This window comes from Vanacampus margaritifer, chromosome 4 (genome assembly GCF_051991255.1).
Source record: "Vanacampus margaritifer isolate UIUO_Vmar chromosome 4, RoL_Vmar_1.0, whole genome shotgun sequence".
Classification (NCBI taxonomy): domain Eukaryota; kingdom Metazoa; phylum Chordata; class Actinopteri; order Syngnathiformes; family Syngnathidae; genus Vanacampus; species Vanacampus margaritifer.
In genome coordinates this window covers 12,191,106-12,215,538 of record NC_135435.1, presented here as the reverse complement: position 1 = coordinate 12,215,538, position 24,433 = coordinate 12,191,106, and the positions used below count along the sequence as shown (strand labels likewise).

At 38.5% G+C, this 24,433-nt stretch overlaps 1 protein-coding gene and 1 long non-coding RNA gene across 2 annotated transcripts; one reads left to right on the top strand and one right to left on the bottom strand.

The window, feature by feature from the left end:
• Window positions 1–6,761: 6,761 nt before the first annotated feature.
• Window positions 6,762–14,254, bottom strand: psmd14 (proteasome 26S subunit, non-ATPase 14). Its single transcript, XM_077564907.1, has 11 exons — window positions 14,109–14,254; window positions 12,182–12,273; window positions 11,964–12,035; window positions 10,680–10,799; window positions 10,018–10,088; window positions 9,491–9,641; window positions 9,289–9,396; window positions 8,950–9,024; window positions 7,976–8,101; window positions 7,502–7,564; window positions 6,762–6,932 (listed from the first exon to the last, which is right to left on the bottom strand). The coding sequence occupies exons 2-11, from the start codon at window positions 12,227–12,229 to the stop codon at window positions 6,834–6,836; spliced, it is 933 nt and encodes a 310-aa protein (XP_077421033.1). The 5' UTR covers window positions 12,230–12,273; window positions 14,109–14,254; the 3' UTR covers window positions 6,762–6,833.
• Window positions 14,255–16,514: 2,260 nt separating this feature from the next.
• LOC144051101 (uncharacterized) lies at window positions 16,515–24,028 on the top strand. The gene is made up of 2 exons (XR_013293995.1): window positions 16,515–21,190; window positions 21,631–24,028. It is a non-coding gene; the product is annotated as an uncharacterized LOC144051101 (long non-coding RNA).
• The last annotated feature ends 405 nt before the right edge of the window (window positions 24,029–24,433 follow it).

Below are 24,433 nucleotides of genomic sequence, written 5' to 3'. Positions count from 1 at the left end.
ACAACGCTTCTACATTTGAATGATTATTTAAAAAAAAATAGTAAGCATATAAGATGAGGCATCAAAATGGTTAAAAATCAAACCGTTCTCTCTGTAGTCAAAGGCTGTGGCCGTGGCCGCTGAATGGGCTGAAACCACACCCAACTATCAACCAATCACCATCACAACCTGGAAAATTGGATGCTACTTTGTCTACAGTGCGCCTACACAAAAACGACATGTTTGAGACGCCCAAATATATCTGCTAAAAGTCTGCAGGTCGCTGCGACAATGAAGCGCTCTAATGCGGCCATTACGGCCAGGAGCGCTAGTCCATACACTGGTTGTCAAAACAGGCTCTTAAAAAAGAACTCCTGGCGCTTGCGCCTTTCTCACTGTGACTTATTGGAGTGTAGGCATAGCTAGCACGCTAGCTGCACATCGCAATTGCACCATTTAAGGATGATACAAACAGAGGCCCAAAAGATCTTATAGTGGGGGAGGGAGAACTCAAGATGCATCACACTGTTTAGCAACACCTAAAAAAAATGATGAAAGCTAAAATGGTAGTGGATGGGATGGGAGTGGGGGGCGTGGTTAATGCTAATTAGATGATTTTTGATTGTTTAGGTATACCTAATGTTTTGTCCTGTGTGAGGAAACTGCCTCCTCGACTACCTTGACATGTCAGACTAATACGCTTTTAAATCAGACAAATCAGAGGCACTCACAAGGCTGCCTTTCCCACATGGTGTATCCATTAGTACTTGTCAGATAATACTGCAGGTACCAACTGCTCTTCACTTCTGCACACTGTGTAGTATCAATGTGTTTATTTCCCAGCTCAGGCAGAAGAGCAGAAAGACGGAAGGTTGGGAGGTTTCGGGCACAAGGAGGGAGTCTGATACAACACAGCTGGCCAGCGAAATTGCCTTTCACTAACAATGTCCAAATGATCCACGTTATCTCAGCCTCACCACATTAAATTGGCTTCAAGGAAAGGTCAACAGTTGAAGCAAAGAAAGCGGTCTGTGGAGATCGTAATAGAGCAAATGTGGAATGTTCAGCGAGTGGCTTACTGCTCCATAGGGACGCTCTAGCAGAGGTTCAGCCACGCATGTGAAAGATTTTGCGCTTTCTAAACAATGACGTTCACCCTGCATACATAACTGCATGGAAAATCACGCATCCTAGTCACTTTAGCACAGTGGTGGGCGGTCAGCACCGAAACACTATCAAAAGCATTGACCAATGATTTATGATTACAGACAAAAAAAAAAGAAGTATTAATTCCCAAGAATCTATTCTCTGAATGTCTTACTCACAAACTCATTTCATTAACACTGTGTATAGTGGAGAAGGAGTGCTGCTGACCTCGACTCGGGACGTCGTGAATCGGTGGGGAGAATACTTCAAAGACCTTCTCAATTCCACCGACACGTTTTTCTTTGAGGAAGCAGGGTCTGGGGACTCTGAGGTGGGGCTCCCCTATCTCTGGGGTCGAAGTCACTGAGGTGGTTGGAAAGCTCCTCGGTGGCAAGGCCCCGGGGGTGGATGAGATCCGCCCAGAGTTCCTAAAGGCTCTGGATGTTGTGGGGCTGTCGTGGTTGACACGTCTCTACAACATCGCGTGGACATCGGGGACAGTGCCTCTGGATTGGCAGACCGGAGTGGTGGTCCCCCTTTTTAAGAAGGGGGACCGGAGGGTGAGTTCTACCTATAGAGGGATCACACTCCTCAGCCTTCCTGGTAAGATCTATTCAGGGGTGCTGGAGATGAGGATCCACCAGGAAGGATTTAGGAGGCGCAGTGTGGTTTTCGTTAACGGCCGTGAAACAGTGGACCAGCTCTACACCCTCAGCAGGGTCCTCGAGGGTGCGTGGGAGTTCGCCCAACCAGTACACATGTGCTTTGTGGACTTGGAGAAGGTGTTTGACCGTGTCCTTCGGGGAGTCCTGTGGGGAGTGCTTCAGGGTACTGAGCCCTCTGATACGGGCTGTTAGATCCTCTACGACCAATGTCAGAGTTTGGTCCGCATTGCCGGGCAGGAAGTCGAATTTGTTTCCAGTGAGGGTTGGACTCCGCCAAGGTTGCCCTTTGTCACCGATCCTGTTCATAACTTTTATGGACAGAATTTCTAGGCACGGCCGAGGCGTTGAGGGGGTCCGGTTTGGTGGCCTCAACATTGCCTCTCTGCTTTTTGCAGATGATGTGGTGCTGTTGGCTTCTTCAAGCCGTGATCTCCAACTCTCACTTGAGCAGTTCGCAGCCGAGTGTGAAGCGGTCGGGATGAATATCAGCACCTCCAAATCCGAGACCATGATCCTCAGTCGGAAAAGGGTGGAGTACCCTTTCCGGGTCGGGGATGAGATCCTGCCCCAAGTGGAGGAGTTCAAGTATCTTGGGGTCTTGTTCACGAGTGAGGGTAGATTTGAGCGGGAGATCGACAGGCGGATCGGTGCAGCGTCTGCAGTGATGTGGACTCTGTATCGGTCCGTTGTGGAGAAGAAGGAGCTGAGTCGAAAGGCAAAGCTCTCGATTTACCGGTCAATCTACGTTCCTACCCTCACCTACAGTCACGAGTCGTGGGCCGTGGCCAAAAGAACAACATCCCGAATACAAGCGGCCAAAATGAGTTTCCCCCGCAGGGTGTCGGGGCTCTCCCTTAAAAATAGGGTGAGAAGCTCGGTCATCTGGGAGGGACTCAGTGTCGAGCCGCTACTGCTTCGCGTTGAGAGGAACCAGTTGAGGTGGCTCGGGCATCTGGTTCGGATGCCTCCCTGGAGAGGTGTTCCGGGCATGTCCCACCAGCGGGAGGCCCGGGGACGACCCAGGACATGCTCGAGAGACTGTGTCTGTCGGCTGGCCTGGGAACGCCTTTGGATCCCGTCGGAGGAGCTGGTTGAAGTGGCTGGGGAGAGGGAAGTCAGGGCTTCCCTTCTAAAGCTGCTGCCCCCGCGACCCGACCCCGGATAAGCGGTAGATGATGGATGGAAACTCACTTCATAATAAGCAACATTTCTTCAAAATATTTGTAAAGCTGTTCATTTACATTCCCAGTTCATGGCTACTGTAAAGCTTAACATCCCAAAAAATTACACGTGTATTTTAAAAACAAATAAACATAGCTTAGCCTTCAAGTCCGCTAGCTTAATGCTAATGCCAACAACTAATGGGAAACGCCATAGACTGGGCTAACAAAAACCCATCACAACTTAATTTTTTTTTATTTAAAAACCAATGTTCCCATAACGTATCCCTAAAGATACAGTGTGTCAAGAACATGTGACATCACACCATGGATTCAATCCAACAGGTAATTCTGAACCGTTTAGCAGACTACAGGCTGAAATCAACATCTGCGTTTATTTAACAGTTGTTCATGAGGCAATCCATCATCGGTCACGTTGTGTATTTCAAGGTATTCTGCTGCATTACCTCATATTCTACATGGAAATAAGCCATCGCTAGACTCACCGACTGTCTGCATAGTGATAGCTTATGATTGATAGGGCTCTTGTTCATTTGTGAGAACACACAGCTTTCACTACAAAGTCCATTTCTGGCTCCTGTTTACCAGTGTGACAAAATGGTGGTGTGTTCACTGTAAAAACAAGGAAACATTTGTTAGGTATGCAGGTTATTAATAAAGGCTTTATCTTATATCAATGTGTTCTATGGATAGTTTGGAAGGAAACCAAATGGAAAAGTAAATGTTTAATTTGTATCTTTTTCACAGCAGGGTTGAGGAGCTGTTGCTATGGGATTAACATTTTCCAGAAAGGTTTTGCAAAATACTTGGAGCACATGTCAATCGAAGTATCATTGCATGAAATGTGGTTATTTTCATTAGGATTATCAAAAAATACATTTTCCTCAACTATATTTAAACCCTGTAGAATTTGGTAAATTCCTGGTTTATTCTCATCCACAAATGTCCATTGTTTTTGCAAACCTAATACAAACGACTTTTAATTAGCATCACTCACTGCCTGTCCATGCTTGCTCATGCACGAATCACGACAACACACAAAAAAAGTGATTTTAGCAAATTTGTGTGTTCTATTTATTCTGTCGAGGTAAGGAAATAGAAGTTTGTTCTGACTTGTGTCTACCAGTGATGTTTTCTAGAGAGAGACCTCTTATCTTGAAACCAAAAAGATAACATTGTGTCCCCGCTGTATTATGGAGAGAAGTCAAGTTTCACTTCAGAGTGACTCTAATCTCTGGAAGACATCTGCGGGTATTGGGACAGACCATATCTAAGAAAGTCTTTTATGATTTCAGCAACATAGAAGGAAAATATCGCATGTTGATTTAGCACTATTTGACTACCCAATGGAGGTTAAACGATGGGCACAACAAATCACAAAGATAATAATATAGTATTATTTATTAACAACAAAAAATACATGAAAAGTAAAGTTAAAGCACAATTTATCCAACTTAATCCACCTCTTAATACTACAGCTATCACTTAAAAAAATAAAATTAAATTAAAATAAAAACTGCCAGTACAATACAATGTAATACAACAACTGTGCCACGTACTTCATCTGGAATCAACGTCAAACACAAATATATTTTTTAATGAAATAAAATCAATCAACCTTACCAGAGATGCTGATAAATATGCTCATGTGTGCAGATTGCTAAAACTTGTTTTTCTAGTTGGAGCTGGTTGTGCCAAAGTGCCAATGCTGTGGCCCTGTGAGTGAGGGTGAATTTGAAATCTGGTTAGTTAAAGACAACAGTTCTTTTGCTAATACAGTTGAAGTTACAGGGCCCACCACAAGTGATTATGAAGGCCCTAGGCAGATTAAATTGGCATGGCAACACAGAGGCTGAAATCTGATTGGACAAAACAAATCTAATCTACACATCCACATTCTCTTATTGGAACCAGTGCGGCAGCGAAGCAAAATGCCATGAAATTAAGAGAAAACACTTTTGGGAGTAAAATTAATAACATTTTATGGAACAAATATTATATTTGCTATATATGTAGTTTGGTGTTTGTGTAAGTGTTGAGGCCAGCAGAAAAGGCTTTACTATACTGTGAATTATTTGCTTTGAGGCTCTTTGTCCCCATCTGGGATTTTCTTACTATCCAAATAAAATACATTAAGCACCAAGGGTCATTTGAGAAGAGTTTGTTCTGGAACAAAAACGAGGTAACCGTAAAACCCTTTCATTAATGACAGAGGGCCACATTTGTGAGGACATACTGGAAAGGGAGGAGAAACCACATGCAGCATGTTCTTGTTTCTGACAGACATCTGGTAAACTTTCATGGATTTTATTGGGAAACTGTGATCACCATTTGGGAATTGATGGTGTTCGGTTGTAATTGCCTGAGTCAGCATCTTTACATATTGGATGTGTTTCAGTTCTTGATTGATAATGGGAGCTCTGTGCTTCTGGCTTGAAACCGGTTTCTGACTTTTTTTTGTTTTTGCTTGTGCGCCAAACAGCAGCTCAGGTTACCCACACTTCTTCAAGTTCTCCATCATTCTACCAGGGGGACCTCAATAACAGTAAAAAAAAAGGGGGGGGGGGCTGGAGGGTTATGTTTTGGATGAATGGATGCTGCAATTGAAATTGAAAAAATACATTTAGTTCCAAGTGTAAGGGTGAACCAATACTACGTCATATGTCACAGAATGATGTGCTTGCGTGTTGGACTCTAGAAGCTCAAGTCTGCAGATACACACACGTGCGTTAATTTCATATATTTGAGATCCAGCTTAAGGGCCATGTATAATTACGCTCTACGCTCACAGAAATTTCAAGCATAACTTAAGATTTATGTAATTTTTTTACATAACAAATTCCTATTTACTTTTATTTATTTTTTATATACTTTTAACACAAACATACCAAATAAAACTTATGATACATATTCATCAGTCTAATAAACCCTATTTATTTGAAATGCATAATCTTCAGGTTTATGTATTTAGTATTAATAAAGTATAATTACTTTTTTATTTTACGTTTTTGGTATGTCTGCATTCAGTTTCATCCCCAAAACATAAAAAAAATGTAAAAATAAATGTATTTTTTTAAGGGAGGAAAAAAAGGACATAATTGTTTTTCCACAAAGTATATTAATCATGTATATGTAACCTGGTAATTATGCAATTCAAACAATTTACTTTATCTATTTTAAATAAATACTCTCATTATTATTAATTTGGAATAATTATACTTTATTAATACTAAATACATAAACCTGAGGATTATGCATTTCAAATAAAAAGGCTTTATTAGACTCATAAATATGCATCATATAAGGTTTATTTGGTAGGTTTGTGTTAAAATCATCACCAACAAAAAGGGAAAAAAAGTTAATGGGAATGTCATGTAATAAAATTACATAAATCTTAAAATAGGCTTAAGTTTAAGTGTATCCTCACTAATAAGACAATTCAGTGCACTACTAGAATGAGCAGAGCACACTAGTGCACTAGCACACAATTGTCTTACTAACATTTTTTTGCCACTACTGTATGAGTTCTGCACACATGGGCATCTACGCACTATTAGTGAAGTCATCGACTAGTTAAGCACAATAGCATATGATTTAGACTCAATTGCTTATTAGTATCCAAAAGTGGCATTCGTAGTGGGATGAACAAAGTATGATATCTATATTGTTTTTGTTCAGGAGAAAACAATTTGTAACGTGTTTGAAAGAAAACCACAAACTGTTAGGCACAAAAAACGCACACACACACAAAAAACGAAATTTTTGAATTGAAGGACCTTAAAGACACTCGTAACTTGGAACATACATTTATTTGATACAAAAGAACAATGGTTGTAATATTAACAGATATAAACAGCAGTCATCACTGGAAAACGACAGTATCCAACATGGCAGCGAGGCACTGAACAATGTTAGATGTCATCAAGACGTCTACGTGCTCCTCCAAGTGCCTCTTAGGATCCTGCAAGAGACAAAAAAGTAGAAGAAAACAATTGCATTTCCTAATAAACATTCAGCGTCTGTGTGTCATAATCTATGTTGTCATTTCATGACATTCAAAGTTTAGTTGAGACACTTTCAAATTATACTACTGTTGTTGTGTTGACCTATGTGCCCTGCTCACAAAAGTTAGGCTTTCATCTGGAATTTCCAAATAAATAACATACATTTTGGAAGTCCACTTTGTATGGGACCAGCACAATCATTAGATTTTCTCAAATGGCATGCAAGGAACCAGTTGAGGTGGCTCGGGCATCTGGTTCGGACGCCTCCCTGGGGAGGTGTTCCGGGCATGTCCTACCGGCGGGAGGCCCCGGGGACGACCCAGGACATGCTGGAGAGACTACGTCTCTCGGCTGGCCTGGGAACGCCTTGGGATCCCGTCGGAGGAGCTGGCTGAAGTGGCTGGGGAGAGGGAAGTCTGGGCTTCCCTGCTAAAGCTGCTGCCCCCGCGACCCGATCCCGGATAAGCGGAATTGATGACCGAACGGAACGGCATGCAAGGTGTTAATGAAGAACTGAAAATGTTACCTGTTTTCCAACATTCTTGATGGCCAGCTGTTCTGGTGTCATTTTGTCCTCTTCTTCGACAGCCTGAGACGGAAACGCAACAGGGACACGTACAAATTAGTTTAGCAATGTGCCAGTACTGTATTTCTGTGAGTGTGCGTGCTTTTGTCTTTGCTACATTGTGGTGCCCATACACGCGTGTGGGGACCGACTTGAAATTGTGAGGACATTTTGGTGGTCCCCATAAGTTCAGACCTCTTTTTGAGGGTCAAGACTTGGTTTTAGAGTTTAGGTTTGGATTGGGTTATAGTTCAGGTTAGTGTAAGGAATGGGGGTAGGCAATCATTTTGGATGGGTGAGGTTAGGGGAAGGGGCTAGAAAATGCATCATGTCACTGAGATGTCCCCACGATGACACAAAGACAAGTGTGCGTGTGTGTGTGTATGTGTGAGAAACAGTGAGCCAGTTTCACGCTTGGAACGAAAGGATTGTTACCTTGTTGTAGTTCTTGGCGAGCTCCAGCATTTCCTTGACGATGGTCTCGTTGAGTTTGCAGTGATCGCTGTAATCCTGCAGGGTGAGACCTTCCATCCAACTCTTCTTATGCAAGTTGAGCAGCATCTACAGGAGAGTCAGTCATGTTTGCCGTGTTTCTAGCACAACACGAATACAGTGAACCCCCACTTTATTGCAGTACATTCCCTGCAAATGTTTTTATACTTAAAGCTACTGAATGTAGAATATTTTATTTGGAATCGCTACTGCCACCCGTTGACAAAAAATGAAACTGCACATACCCTTCTTTACATGCACACCACCGCGCACGTCACATCCGCAGACAGGGCGCGGGTAAATTCAAACCCGAATCTAGTCTGAAAACTATTGGCCAGAGGCTTGCAGGAGTACCCATTGTGAACAGCTAAGGTGCTAGTCGACTAATTAGAAAAACATTTCAGTCATAAATGGTCAAATAAAAGGGCTACTGTAAAGATATTTTGGGGGGAAAGTTCCATATTGCAGCTTTAAACACATTTCCACGTTAGTTACAACAGTCTTTAATACTATACTCCAAATTTAGTGAAGCGTGCCTTCAGCTTAAAGTACAACTTTGTGCTACAAAATGCTGGGCAGCATTGAGCTCTACAAAAAAAAAAATGCAGCATAACTTAGAACAAGAAAATGAAGCAGAGATGTGTGTTCAAGTAGCAGTTGTTTGAAGAACATCTATGCTAATTTCTATTTTTTCAAACAATATTTAACTCTTGTTTTACGTGTCAGCTTTACAGACAACTTTAACTGGTAGTAGCAAATAAATGATGACGTACGATGTACACAATGTTTAAAGCTTTAGGTTTGTTTTTCCTGTATTGCAGATTTGCACAACTTCTTGCTGGTGGGTCTGGAACGCATCCCAGCAATAAACGGGGGTTCACTCTATTAGGAGATTCATCAACAGAGGCGAGCCATACCTTCTGCTCCAACTCATTTTTCCTGTAATTAATGGTGATTGAGTAGTAGTGTCTGTTCAGTCCGTGAATCAGAGCCTAAGAAAATTTGAGAAAACTCGAGGTTAATACGTACACTAACAGAGATAACAAACATCAATATTCAATAAATTAACTGAGGATCATGCTTGGACATAATCAACAAAACTCAGGATTACTGAGCTGGCCAATAGTGTTGACTCAGTTGTACAGTTTTTTTTTTAGCAATTCTGATGAAAGCTCACACCCACTACATATTCTATTTGGTAATATTGGGACTGAAATATTTGTATCAGGCGAAAGTGCTTGAAAATGTCACATTACCTGGATTGAAGGTTTGTTGAGATGACCCAGATTTGATGTAGTTTGTCTTGGCTCATGACCCAACACCATCATATTGGCATTGATCAGTCTGAAGGCATCAATGACAACCTGTCGAGGACACCATGTCAAGGAGGAGTCAAATCAAATGCATTTCAAAATAAACAACTGCTATTCTATAAAACCTCCACAATTGCATGGCTACCTTTCCTTTCACACTCTGAATGGGATCTACCACCACGGCGACCGCTCTCTCCGACAGCGCCTCAAAGCTCTGCTGCGTGTTGATGTCAACCCCGGACAACCAGCAACCAAAACCAGGATGGCTGTGATACCAACCCACTACCATCTCTGGCCTGAGGAGTGAACAGCAGTCAAAGTAGTTAAATAAATACAGCAAGTGAACCTCCATTTATTGCAGGCAAAATATTCCAGACCCCCAAAAATTGCGTTTTTGGTCAGGTAAACCCAGTAAGTATTGCTTTGCCGCCATCTTGGTGCCAAATAACTATGGGGAATTGAGGCAAAGAGTTTCATTTAGACAAAAGCAGTGCTTTGCCATCATCTTGTGGCCAGTATAAGCAATTATAAACCTTTTTAAAGGGGCGTCTGTTTTCACTGCATTTTCACTGTTACTCAAAGGCATTGAAGCTAACTGCTAATTCTTTATTGGCAAATGCAATTGCTAAAGAAAGGACCTTCCTTCAGCATTGTCAGTGTACAATGTTTTACCTGCCCGTCTGCTTCAACATGTCCAACATCTTGGCTTGGAAAACCGGGTCCACTGCCTCAACACTTACACCCTGTCAGGTAACATATGGTTTGACATTTTAACATTCTTGGTGCATACAATAAAACTTTCCAAGTGCAGCATTTATTCGACATCCTACGAGTGCACTTAATTATCATGGTAGTGAGGACAAAGTGAACAAAAGCGTGAAATCAAGATATCAAATAAATACATACTACATACATACTACACACGATTAAAGCAGTAAGCATACACACAGCATTTTTTCTCCCCCTTGCCGTGTGGGGTTCATCACATTTGACAAATCATGTGATATTAAAAATCTGTATGTGCGTACCTCACATTTTGAAAGGCTAAGCAGTGAGTTGTGTGAGCTCATTTTCTATACGCAACTTCTTCAATGTTTTTTACTAGAGTTGATTTCAACTTTATAAATGTTGACAGTTTGAGCTGATAGTAATCATCACTATTCCCTTGATTTCCTTTGGAAAATTTGTTTGGAAATTGGAACAAATTGGACATGCAAGTTAGCCATTAAAACATTTGCTTTTTCTTGAGATGATATGATTGGAGTGCGAAAAAAAAGTGGAGTACAGAATCTAAATGAAAGAATGTAAAAAACAAAAACAAAAAAACAACATACCGTTCCAGACTGGGGCATGGCAAACACGTCAATCACTCGCACTGTGTAGTCGTCAACAAACTCTCCCAGCATCAATCCCATGACTTCCATTGGTACACCGGCACGCCCATGTTTTAACATCTAACAAGGTCACAGAAAAGTACACAGTAATGTTAAAATACATGTGGCTTTTTGGTAGAGCTGAATAATTTTGAAAAATAATCTTATTGTGATATTTTTTTGTTTTCCTTTAATATTGCAACTGCAATTGACTATGCGATTATTATTTTTGCCCCTTCCCCATGTATTATTTTCAATTAACAAGCGACGCAATATATATGTATTACAAATTAACAGTATCATTTACTATACATAAATGTTTTAGGTTTATAAGTTAGGTTTCCACTAAAAAAAAGGCAAATTAACCAATAATTAATATGGAAAACAGTTTATTTATCTACGGAAATTAGACTTTGTAACTTAACAAAAATTGACTTGAAGTCTTTTAAGCATTCATTACAACTTCACAAAAATCAACCAAACAAGTGTGGCGTAAATGTAAATCAGTAAATCGGATTACAAAAATAATACAAATCTCTGGCTTTATCACTTCAACTTTTCATGAAACAAAGATATTTAAATGTGAACCGCATTTCTTAAGCACTGACAATATGTAGATAGACAGTACACTATAGTAATGAATACATAAAATATACACATATATAGAAAACAATAAAGCCTCCCAACCATCCAAAACTAAACAGGCTTTTGTTTCTGTTTGTTATTTTTCCTAAACTGTGTTCTACTACATAGCAATACCAATTTGAATGTGATTAATTGTTTGACCCTAATATGCGGCAGTACCTTGACATACAAGTGCCACAACTTTTTCTTTTTTTTTTTTTTTTGCTTTGTGTTGCAAGCAAGAATTTGACTTAAGAGTGAGCTTTTGGCATTCCACCACTAGAAGGTGGCAGTAAAACTTCACAACATCCGGCCAGTATCAGCTCTAGTGGTTAAAATTTAACATTGTACATTTCTTAATTTACCAAATATTCAACGTTTTGTTTAAAAACTAAAATGGAATTTGTTGAATGGTTTAATGTTGTTGTTTTGTTTTTTTAACCAAAATGTTTAAATTATATATGAATATTTAATTATGTAATTTTAGTACTCTGATGTTTTTGTTGACAGTTATCATACGGCCAGAATGTAACATCAGGTCATGCCTACATCTGAGTAATGAGCATGGTCACAGAATGAATTCAACTTGTAAGTCAAGCTACTCTTGTAGTTGGGGTGTACCTTGAGCAGTGCCAATGATGAAATATAGACTTGCTCTGCTGTATCCACAGCTGGTGCATCCGTTGGGGGGCCCTGATTAAACAAATCAGATGTAAAAACCATCAGGTAGTTGACAATCAATCAATTAAAATGTTATTTTTTAAAAAAAAAAAACGTTTTATTTCTCTACTGTTTGAAGGCATCTATGATTGTTTTTATGACGATTTAGACTATGTTACCTGGCCAAGCCCTGGCATTCCACCACCAAGCCTCAAGAGACGGTCCATGTCAGAATCTTTTGACAATAACACAAAATGTTGCTAAGCTTGATCTGAAAGAACCACAAAACAAACAAAAATATTTCACCAATGGTAAAATGAAATTCATTATTGATTATTACATATTATGTATATAAACAACATGAGGGGAAAAATCTATCCTAAAAAAATTACTTTTAGCGAAAACTAATAAACTAATAAATAAATAAATAAAATTGCAATTTTCTTGCAGAATGCCATTTATCACGATGTACTCTGGCAATAAGAAAATCCCGCAGATAGGTTTTGTGTTTTGGCCACCATTTTATTAGTTAAAGCGCTAACGTAATAATTATTAGTGGTGCAGCGATTAATCGATTAATAAACAAGTTGTCAATGACAACTAATGGATGATCAAATCAATCTATAGTTATTTTTGATAATTGATTAATTGTTTAGAGACACTTTGTAATAGGGGTGCCCCAATAACAATTTTTCGGCCGATCTCCGGTCTTTTAAAAGCGTCCGACCTGCCGATCCCTGATTTTTTCATAACAAGCATCTTACACCTTCAGTGTTCCAATCTTGTTTTATTGTAAAACATTGAACAATATCTGTGAAGCAATGCAAACTAGTTGTTTTAACTGCACATGAAGTAGTCTCTCTAATAAAAGTGAAAAGTCTATTAGTCATCACAGCATAAGAGGACAGTGGCTGACTTTTCCAGACTTGTGAGGAGAGAGATGAGATCGGTGGAAAAGATTGGTTCATTTTTAAAGGAACCAGCCGATTGCCAATCCCCCAAAATTAAGGAAATCGGGGCCTACTTTTTTCTTTTTTTTAATAAAGGTTGTTGTTTTTTTGGTAAATTGTCCAAATCCTCTGAATGTAACCTTCCTAACAGTATTGTCAGATTTCTATAGTCTTCTCCAAGAAACCAGACTAGTTTTCTATGTGTTGAATCAAAATAAAATGTTTGAAAATATTAGCTTTTACTTTGGAAAACAATAATCAACGTTTTTGCCTATTTTCTAACATGTAACTGAGTTATAATAGATTTGTTTGGATTTGTTTCTGAATCTTCACTACTGTCAATTTGAAACGTTTTCTATTTTTTCATACATGAATAGAAATTACAACAGTTTTTAAAATGTAATTCATCAATAAAGGCCAAAACAAATTAACCAATTATTAAAATAACTAGCTACAACCCTAAGTAAAATAAAATTGTATTAATATTGTTGAATAAATTAAAGTCAGTAAAGCTGACTAGTGTTAGTAGTATGGGGTATCTAGTACATTCCTAAGGAATAACGTGCATTCAATATGACTTTCTACATGAAATATTATGCCTACATTTATGCATCAACAGTTTCATACACTGCAGAGATTCTATGGATTATAATTTATCATATCACTGAAAAATGAAATCCCACTTTTAACATACGTAACACATGAAGCATGCTAAAATTATTTTAATTCTTCCGCTTCTCACTGCTGCTCTATGTATGATTATTGCATTCAGTTGAGTGAAAAGTACCATCCAATCCAATAACATTGTACTGCATATAGTAGAAAACTTTCTGTCTGAGGCTGACCGCATTACTTAGCATTGCTTGGCTAATCTATTCGCATCTCTATATGGACAACCACGCGTTGTACTTGGGAACCTTCAAGTCCCAACGCAGCTTTGTTGGACAATATAATATATGCCATTAGATCGCTCTCCCATTTACGGAACCAGATAAAGCTCCAATTGAGGCTAGCGTCCTGTTAGCATACTCATGACGCGAACCTAATGCCATCCTCCAAAAGGAAGGCAGCAACAACTTATTTACAATAATTCCAAATCGCCGAATATCATAGAAAAACATACCAGTGAGTGCATATTTGGCATAGACATACTTACCTTTTCTTTTCTAGCTTTCTGTGCTGTTTAGATACGCGACCGTGAATCGTACAAACTGGCTACAATGAATCAGCCAGAATGATGTTAAACGTAGAACAACTTCCGTCGCACAATGACGTCAACAACACCTTATTGCAATTACGGACGAGAGACACACGAGGACGCTAAATCCACAATGAGTGAGCAAGGAGTTCATCCATTTTATATACGGTACAGTAGTTTCCGCTCTGCGTAGTCATGCAGGTCTGGAGGAAGGGTCTTCCCAGCTGGCAGAATAATAAATAACTCTCTGTACAATTTGAGTACAATTTGAATGCGTAATAAGAACTGAAGCGCCACAGATACGCCGTTATATTAAATGAGGGTCATCATTCCAGAATTGGAGGACATTTATGTCCCCCCTCTTGAAATATCTAATAATTCTAATACGTATACAAAATACAGAAACATACACTTGTTGTGTAAATAAAAATGTAACTATAGCAACTAGCAATAGTAAAATTGATTTAATCCAAAATGCTATGAAGAGCCCTATACGCCCATCCCAACCCCCACGTCCCACTTGATACCCAATTTACATCAATGATAATAGACCAATGAGTTTGAAATAACATTTTTGGGTAGGTCTTAGCTTATGTCTTCGTTCCAAGTAATTGAATAACAAAATTTCTGTAAAAAAAATTGTGCATGAACGCTGAAGAGCTGAAGTTGAACACACTTTGGAATTTATTGAATTATTTCACTTTTCAAATGTGAAATGTGAGAGACTCAAAGTTGGAATGGTGCGAATCAGTCTAGAAATGTTAAAGGTGGATGTAACTATGTAAAATATTTCCTAATTTGGCAAAGTTAGTGTGAAAATTGGGGAATTTGTGGTATGCGAGGAATTCATGGCATGTGAAAAAAAGGTCCCCCAGGTGTTCTGAATGAGCTAAATATTTGGAATTTGGAAACTTCTTCTTCATTGAATCGATATGTCCTGCATAGAAAATGTGCAAGATTTTTTTTTATGTGGGGCGTAATTCCTCATATGTCCTGAATTTTTGACTCTTTTAAAGTTTGAATGTTTTCAAATTTGCCTAGAGGGATATCGTAAGAACTATAATCCCAGTTTTGGCCTTTGTGTCTGCAGTCTGGATTTGGGGGTAATTGTCATTGTGTATGGGTTCTCTCCAATCTCCCTTAATAAAGGGGCTTCACTATAGATTCCTTGAGTGCCTTTCAAGCATTACACTATCCCCCGAGGAGTCACAAACCGCAAACCAAACCACACAAGTAGCTTGCCCAATAAGCACCAGGGTTTCCTTTTGTTCTTGCCGAATCGTTACAAGTCCCGCAATCCGCCCAGCAGTGTAACTTCACTACTAAAAAGTCCTACCAGACAGGTCTGCGGGCAAGCTGCGCTCTTGACTCGGACCTACATTCCTCACGTAGCGGATGACGAAGGAGAAGAACTAGTCCACATTCCTCAGTCCCTCCCTCTCCACACCCATGGGACCTCCTACTACCTCAACACTCAGCCATTCCCACAAGGATGTGCTTCCCTCACATACAATTTACTACTTTCAATGGCCATTTGAGCTTGAAGGATATTATAACATTTTAATACCTATTTTCATATATCGATTATTGTTACTGATCATGAACATTTTAATTCTTCATTTTAAGTTTGTCAAAGTGTCTTGTGTCCTGAGCAGGGCACATGATGTTGACCTCGTATGTTCTGGGTTAAAGCTGGGACCATATTATTTAGTCTAGAAAAGTTCCTTCTCATCACTTTGTACGAAAACATATTTTCGCCCTTGCTATACACTGATTGGTCCAGAATTTCTTGTTTTATTTTGTACACGTACATTGTGGTCTTGAACAGAACTTGCTTTGCTTTTCCATTAGTCACGGTCATTGGTGCTTTTGGGTCAAATGATAAAGTGAGATTTTGTTATGAAGAAGAATATGAAAAGTGCCTTGAAAATATACATATTTTGGCTAGAGACGAAGACAGCTGCAACTGCACTAAGAGTTCTATTGTTTGACATGTCCTTCAACTGTATAACACATTTGCTCATTCATGAAGGGAGAGATATTCTGCTTGGAGACTGAATTGTAATAAAAGGCTGGCCCTTCGAGAGGAGGGTGTGCATTGTTGATCAAAACCTGTCGGAGTTTGATTCAATGGTGTAACAGGAGATCTCCTCTAAGAATTATCCTGCGCAGGAAACTCTGTTCATTTCTCATCTCACCAGTTGGTTTATTGGACACGCAAAAAGTTATGGATTAACTACACCCCTCAGTTGGTGATTTTAATATACCTTCTTCAGTTGGTGACCCTCCGACGGCAAGGCGTTTGACGGTTGTTGCGTTCGCGGACGGTTTGAATTCCTGGCGCCATATTAATTGAGGTAAGTGGAGATCTTATCCACGTTTGAGGAATTCTTTCTGTCTAGGAGCGCTCCGGCCGCCATGCGTTCTTGTAAGATAGCCAAATCAAGGGTGAGATTTGTGTGAGCAGAGGTAGAAGTTTAAGTTGTTTGGTTGTATGGAGTCAATAATTGTGGAATTTCCTACGGTATTTTAAGTATACATATTTGTGGTGCACATTGAATTGAATAGCGATCGCTAGTAAGTCAGTCTGGGAAACATTTTGTCTTTACAAATTTGTTTTTACAGACGATAGATACGTAGATAATTGATTTGAAGTCTATGTATATGAGATAAGAGATATATGAAGTTGAGAGTAAGTCAGTCTGGGAAACATTTTGTCTTTACAAATTTGTTTTTACAGACGATAGATACGTAGATAATTGATTTGAAGTCTATGTATATGAGATAAGAGATATAAGATGAAGTTGAGAGTAAGTCAGTCTGGGAAACATTTTTGTCTTTACAATTTTGTTTTTACAGACGATAGATACGTAGATAATTGATTTGAAGTCTGTGTATATGAGAGTAAGTCAGCTGGAGAAGCATTATTCTTTTACCAGCGTTAGATGTGTGGGCATTGGTTTTACGTCCATACATATTTAAGTTGAGAGAAGTCGGCTCAAAAAGCATCTTTGTCTTGATCCCTGCCTGATGCGCGGGAGAGACAAACACTTTGTTTTTATGAGTAATAGATTCTTGGGTAATTAGATACAAAGATCCTTGAATAAGTGTTGCCGATTAAAGCTGCGGGAGGATCGACTGCTTCATTTTCTAGGGACAAAGGACTCAACTTATAGGAAGTCAGATTGACATAAAACGGATTTAGTACGCCGTTTTAAGATTAATCGATAGGTCTATGAATAATTGGATATTGACATTTTTAGACAAGATATAAGAGATAAGATGTATTGACTCAACTCGTGGAAGTCGGGCTGACTAAAGCATATTTGATACGACGCTTTAGATCAAGCCAATAGGTCTATTGAATATTCGTGATTAAAATTCAAAGACAAAGAAACTGTTGAAGCTGGGGTAGCGCAGTTGACATCCGGATATTTATGTGTTGATATGTCGTACAAAACGACATGTCTTGTCTGTCCGTTGTGTGTATGCCGTCTGATCGGTGAAGAAACTCTAACGTTACGGTAAAATCTTAAAGGGACCGCGACGAGAACAGTTGATTAATTCTGTTATAAGTGAGACGTCACTTCATTTAAATATTAATACAACTGAACTATGATAATCTACAATATAATATAATACAAATCAATAAGCTATAAAATACCTGAGTTAATAATTAAGACGAAACATGGACACTCTATTTGAACTCAAAACACAGTGGTTTGACCCGAATGGGATTCCGTTGAGTTTAGATGGGATGACGCTGGATAAACAAATTGGAAACGCATGCGCTGTGGCTATAGGGATTTTACCTACAAAGGCTAAACGAGAAACAAAAAAAGAACTTTGCGACTGGATGCAAGACGGCTGTAGAAAAGGTTATTTTCCGTCATTACAATCTGCAGTGTGTCTAATCTCTTTGATGAAGAACGTTGAACTTGCATGTGTGAAAAAACGTCACGAACTAGATGAGCTGGTGCAACACACATCTGTAATTTCTTCGAGTGGAAGAAAAGCCAGAAATGATCGAAAGCTTGTTGACAAAATAATGAATAATGCTAGAATACTAGCTTTAGGTATTTTTGTGAAGTTATAACCATTTATATAACTAAATAATGATATAAGACTAAATGATTTGACCTGATATGACTTCCGCTAGTCGGAATTAAAGCTTCCGGATTAATCATACCGTTTAAATAATGACTTAAAATGTAATTAATATTGAACGACGGGACTTGATAATATTGTGAAAAAGGTTAGTTTATTCTAATAAGATATGGCATTTGTTCGATGGTTTTAATGACGGCAATTTAACTTTGAATGTGCGTACACGGCGACCGCCCGTTAATAATGTTATGAGTGTATGTAATTTTATATAGAGGAGAGTCCCGGACGTATCTTTAAGAAAAGTGTATTGAAAAAATGATGAATACTGAAATGTTGCTTTGCAAATAAAATAACTGTATAATACAAATTTATGTAATAAAACAAATTAAGCCGTTTAATAAGCGCTAAACGGGATAAATTAATTAGACGGTAAAATTACTAATAAAACTTCTAACGCTAAAACCCGCAATTGTCTGCGTTAAATAATTGAACGACATTATATAAATTGTTGCCGTAACTGATTTTATAAGCCCCTTACATAAATTTCTTAAGCACTAATGTTGAATACTTAAACTGGCTTCAAGAGTGCAAATACGTCATATTTAAAAATTATGTTTGCTATAAAACGAACGAATATTAATACACAAATAACATAGAGAGGTATAGTTTTAAGATATTATAAAATTTAGATGCATGTCTTATGCTTGTAGAGCATGGGTGGCTTTGACTGATTGTAGTTGCTATGACTCATTCCCTTTCTCGGGTTAAAAAATGCCAACAGCCATCAATCTTTGTAATGAGGTCAAATAAAATGTTTTTATAAAAGGTAATGTTAATTGTGTGATTGTTTTAGATTAAATAGTTTAGTCTCTACTCTTATTTTAATAATAATAATAATAATAACTAAAAACAAATAACTTGGATGGCAATTAATGTGGAATAATTCTTATATAGATGATTGTTTTTTCCCTTATGATTTTGTTTGTGCGCGAGAACATTGTTTAATAAATTTTAAATATCTTTTCAGAATCAGGAGACACACCCATTAAGGACAATTGGGGTCGCACCAAAGTGCCATGTTCCGGTCCTGGGGATGAAGTAATGTGTTAATTATAATTTAAAAGGAGTTTTTTATTTATTTTTTTCTCCGACGTTTATAAATAGAAAGTAATTTTAATCTCTCCTGAATATATTTAACCTTTGAATTCGACATTTGAAGTCTCATTACAAACAGACTGGGGAAGCTATCTGGAAGAAACACATTTTTGACATAATTTGAGGTGCTATGTAATTAAAATCATTCCTGCTTTGACGTTTGACCAAAGGCTGACTTTACGGGCTGCGGCCTCCATTGAGAAAACATTAATTGAAAACTACACACTTATTAATTAACTATATTTGTAAATTGTTAGAGTATATCTGTCCTATTTTATCCTAAGTATTATTTATGAAGGTATGCAAAACATATTAAATTAAATATTGTAAACCATAACAAATATTGACATATAATTAGCAATTATTTAAAATTGTAAACTTTCATTGTTTTAATTATTATTTTTTATTATTTTTATTTTTATTTAATTTTTTTAATAAAGGAAGTTTTTGGTTTTAATATTTACTGACATGTTATAACCTAAATACTGTTGGGGCAGATTTTAATGTTTTCAGTCGAGTGAGGATTATTGGTCAAGGGTCATTATTTCGGAACAAAGTCAACTGGCGGGACACAGACCTCTTTAAAAACCCCACCCACAAAGAAACTGCAACTGCCACCACCATCAGAGGGGCGTGATGCAGCCATCATCACAAAACATCCTGCCAATACCTGATGGAGAGGGGAGGTTCCTGGCGCCACCTGTTGCAACAATGACTGTGCCATCATATACAAATGTGATAAAAGAAAAACTGCTCCACTGCCCAATGCACACAATGCTCCGCACGAACTGTCCTATGAAAAACTGCTCCATATGCTCTGCACAAGCGTCCTTAAAGCATTCCTGCGTCCAGAACTGTCCACTACGATGGTGACTCAACCCCACAAACAATGCTTTCCTTGAATTAGTGATACCAGGCCATATGATGTGATACTGACTGTTTACACTGCACTCTATTTTTGACAGATATAAGGTGATAACATCTACAGTAAAACATTTCGTAAATATAATGAACTGATTGACAACACTATATACACACAGATTTATTACATTTTAAAAACGTTTGATGTCTATTTTGATTTGATCTGATTTGTTTATCTCTGTCTATTTTGAAACAGTCAGCTTTTTGGACAAACATCAAAAAGGGGGACTAGCAAGCTTAATGGTAACATTAAAACTAAGGGCAACTTTATGTATTAATAATAATTGATGAATTGGCTGAAAACTGAGATTCTTTGTAAAATTCATTGGCATAAGCTACAATATTTTTATAGTACAAAAGATAATACAGGTAAATTTCGTCTGGTTTCAGAAATTGAAACAGCTAATATGAATACAGATAAGATACAATTTATTTCAATCTTAATTATTATATTTTACTTTTTTAAGTTTGGTCTTCTAGTGTTTTCCCGAATTCTCTTTTGAAATTTAAATAGTTGCTTGGGACGCATTGTCGAATTTGCTGGTTAAATGTAAAATTTTCCCCTCTTTCTAAACAAAAAGCAAGCAAAATTTATTTACTGCAAAACTTTATATATTAGTCTGAAAGAGTCTCTAAAGCGATTTTTTTTTTTCAGATGGGGGAATTATTGGTTGGTCTGGGTATATCGTCGCGAAGGACACAAACAGTCCATGTTAAATAAATAAATTTAAAATTAAAAGTTAGTCTTAATGCGATAATTATAGATAGTCCGTGAGAATGAATTTTACAGGAGGACAATTGGGGATTTCCTTGACCATGGAGAAGGAGTAAGTTTTGGCAGGGACGGCGAAAATAAGGTGAATATGTTCCATTTCTATTTCTATTTTTCCCTTGGGGCCCTGGGGTTAGATGTTATTTTTTGATTTTATTTGTTGACGAAAGTTGCATTTATTTAATGGCTGGAAGCACATCCATGCTATATCTATAACAATAAATATTATAAAACATTCCAATAATTATTACATTCTGTAAACAAAATTGGCCTCGTCAGATTTGAACTGGCTAAAGATTTTCATTTTTTGCATTTAAGAATGTGCTCAGGTCATTAAAGTCAGCCAAAGGCTGGATCCTAATTAAATGTCACAACAAACAGAATTTTTTCCCACAGGAGAGGCCTACAGAACTTTACTAACATTTACTAACTCCTAACTATATAACACTACCAAAATGCTCTTTCAAAAAGAAGGGATGCGAATAAATGTTTATTAGTGACTAAATGAAAATATTTTGCACCCAGATAAGGTGATGAAAAGGTCAATCTAGTCCAGTCCACGGGGCACCTGGTTCCACATCTTGCCTATTAGACCAGCCGGAGGTCCGCCTTCTACTCAACCCCCACCTTCAGGAGCCAGCCACCACCGGGAATCAACAGAGAGACCAGCCAGCTGCTCCAGTGACCAGATGTGCCAGCCGAGAGGCCATTCAACTGCTTCCAGTGTCAGCTAACGAGCTGAGGAATTACTACATGAAGATTGAGTTTCGCTGAGGACGTCTTTCGAATGGAAACAGGAGGAATGTGTCCCTTTTTCCAGGGCATTCCACAAAGAATGAGTCACAACTTGGGAAGATAAAATCCCGGTGACCGATTTTTGCACCCCTGGCAGTTGGAGAGAGGCAGAAGGACCCTCTTCACAAAAAGGCTCTGTTCAACCTTCTGCTGATGCTGCTCAAGGAACCTGAGTGCACCATCCACACAAGAAAATAAAGAAAGTGACGACTGTTTAAAAAAAAAAAAAAAAAAAAAAAATCACAAGATGGCTGCTTCGAAGAGACAATGCGTCTTCAATTGCGTCTGCATTACGACACTCTTTCTTATACTGACTGTTATGCCAATTTTGTGTTTTTGGGATCCCCTAACCACATCTATAAACGCAACCACAAAAATTCGGGCTAAGCGAGACATGAACTCTCCACACATTCCCTGGGTTATATCCAAAACGTATGATGACTCAGTCACGGTGACAGTTGCCCCAAACACAAACACCTCTGTCAAAATTCCCATTACGTCATTAAAGGGATTTAGAGGATGGGAAGAGACAAGGGGAGGAATATGGGTGAAATATTGGTGGTATTTGACAGGAAATGTTGCGCAACTAGATTGGGGTACTTTTATAACCACCCAAAGTGGACAATATTGGCCACCGGGAAAAAGCAAGGAGGCTGTTTTCTTTTCTAAAAGTACAACACTGCGTAAAATGGGAGGTCAACTAGAATTAACCTTTTCCATTCCCGACGGGAATATACGACCAGCTAATGTAACTCTGTACAACACCTCCTGTTTTGGATTACTGTTATGGGCATGGTCCCACGGCGTTGACCCACGTTTTCCTATTCTAATCTGTGTAAATAAGACTATGAGTAAGCTAGACCAACCAAAAATGACTAAATACTCAATGGAGAATGGGGTAAAAGCTGTAAGTGTAAACGATCTTCTTGGCAACAGGAAAATGTCCCCACCTACATTGATGCAATTGGAGTGCCGAGAGGTGTGCCAAATGAATACAAATTGACTAATCTGTACATGGCCAATTGGCTGCCACATCTTTGATGGCTTTTCAGAACCGAATTGCACTTGATATGCTATTGGCAGAAAAAGGGGGAGTTTGCTCAATGTTCGCAGATCAATGTTGTACCTTCATTCCTAATAATACCGCACCGGATGGTACTTTAACTATTGCAATTAAGGGACTCCGGACACTTAATAGAAAGATGAATGAACACTCGGGTATAGACACTTCGCTATGGGATAATTGGATGACTGTATTTGGCCGCTACAAAACCTTAATTTCCACAATTTTGATATCAATTGCTGTATTTACGGCTCTAATAACAATATGCGGATGTTGTTGTATACCCTGTATTCGTTCCCTTTGCGAGAAAATTATTTCTGCCGCAATTGAAAAACAGGACGTACGAAATAAGTCTTCTTACATGATGATGGAGTCCGTTACTTCCTCAGCCCGGCCTGCTGCAACATCCGATGTAGATCCCGCTGGAATCTTTGTGTAAAATGTTTAAATATTTAGTTATTGGGCTTAGTGTTTACGTAAGCCCAAAAGGGGGACTGAAGGATATTATAACATTTTAATACCTATTTTCATATATCGATTATTGTTACTGATCATGAACATTTTAATTCTTCATTTTAAGTTTGTCAAAGTGTCTTGTGTCCTGAGCAGGGCACATGATGTTGACCTCGTATGTTCTGGGTTAAAGCTGGGACCATATTATTTAGTCTAGAAAAGTTCCTTCTCATCACTTTGTACGAAAACATATTTTCGCCCTTGCTATACACTGATTGGTCCAGAATTTCTTGTTTTATTTTGTACACGTACATTGTGGTCTTGAACAGAACTTGCTTTGCTTTTCCATTAGTCACGGTCATTGGTGCTTTTGGGTCAAATGATAAAGTGAGATTTTGTTATGAAGAAGAATATGAAAAGTGCCTTGAAAATATACATATTTTGGCTAGAGACGAAGACAGCTGCAACTGCACTAAGAGTTCTATTGTTTGACATGTCCTTCAACTGTATAACACATTTGCTCATTCATGAAGGGAGAGATATTCTGCTTGGAGACTGAATTGTAATAAAAGGCTGGCCCTTCGAGAGGAGGGTGTGCATTGTTGATCAAAACCTGTCGGAGTTTGATTCAATGGTGTAACAGGAGATCTCCTCTAAGAATTATCCTGCGCAGGAAACTCTGTTCATTTCTCATCTCACCAGTTGGTTTATTGGACACGCAAAAAGTTATGGATTAACTACACCCCTCAGTTGGTGATTTTAATATACCTTCTTCAAGCTCCACAATGGGCTAGCAGTCTTTAAATCTCTCTATTATTCATGTTTCCTGTAAAACCCGCTGGCGAATGTTTCCTTAGCTATGACAAATCCTCAATTCGTAGGCACGTATGTTAACTAGTAAAACTTTATAATGTTGTGGTGACTGTGGACCAGATAGTCATCCATTGCTGGAGCTCTGCTTGTAAGCCGGCGAGAGTTCCTTGTTTGCAGAGCCGCTTACTCGACCATTGAAAGGTA

Coding starts and splice junctions, on each gene's coding strand:
- psmd14 (XM_077564907.1), bottom strand. CDS start 12,229: ATGGACCGTCTCTTGAGGCTTGGTGGTGGAATGCCAGGGCTTGGCCAG. Junction 12,036..12,181: donor GAATGCCAGGGCTTGGCCAG/GTAACATAGTCT, acceptor TTGTTTAATCAG/GGCCCCCCAACGGATGCACC. Junction 6,933..7,501: donor TCAAGAATGTTGGAAAACAG/GTAACATTTTCA, acceptor TGTCTCTTGCAG/GATCCTAAGAGGCACTTGGA.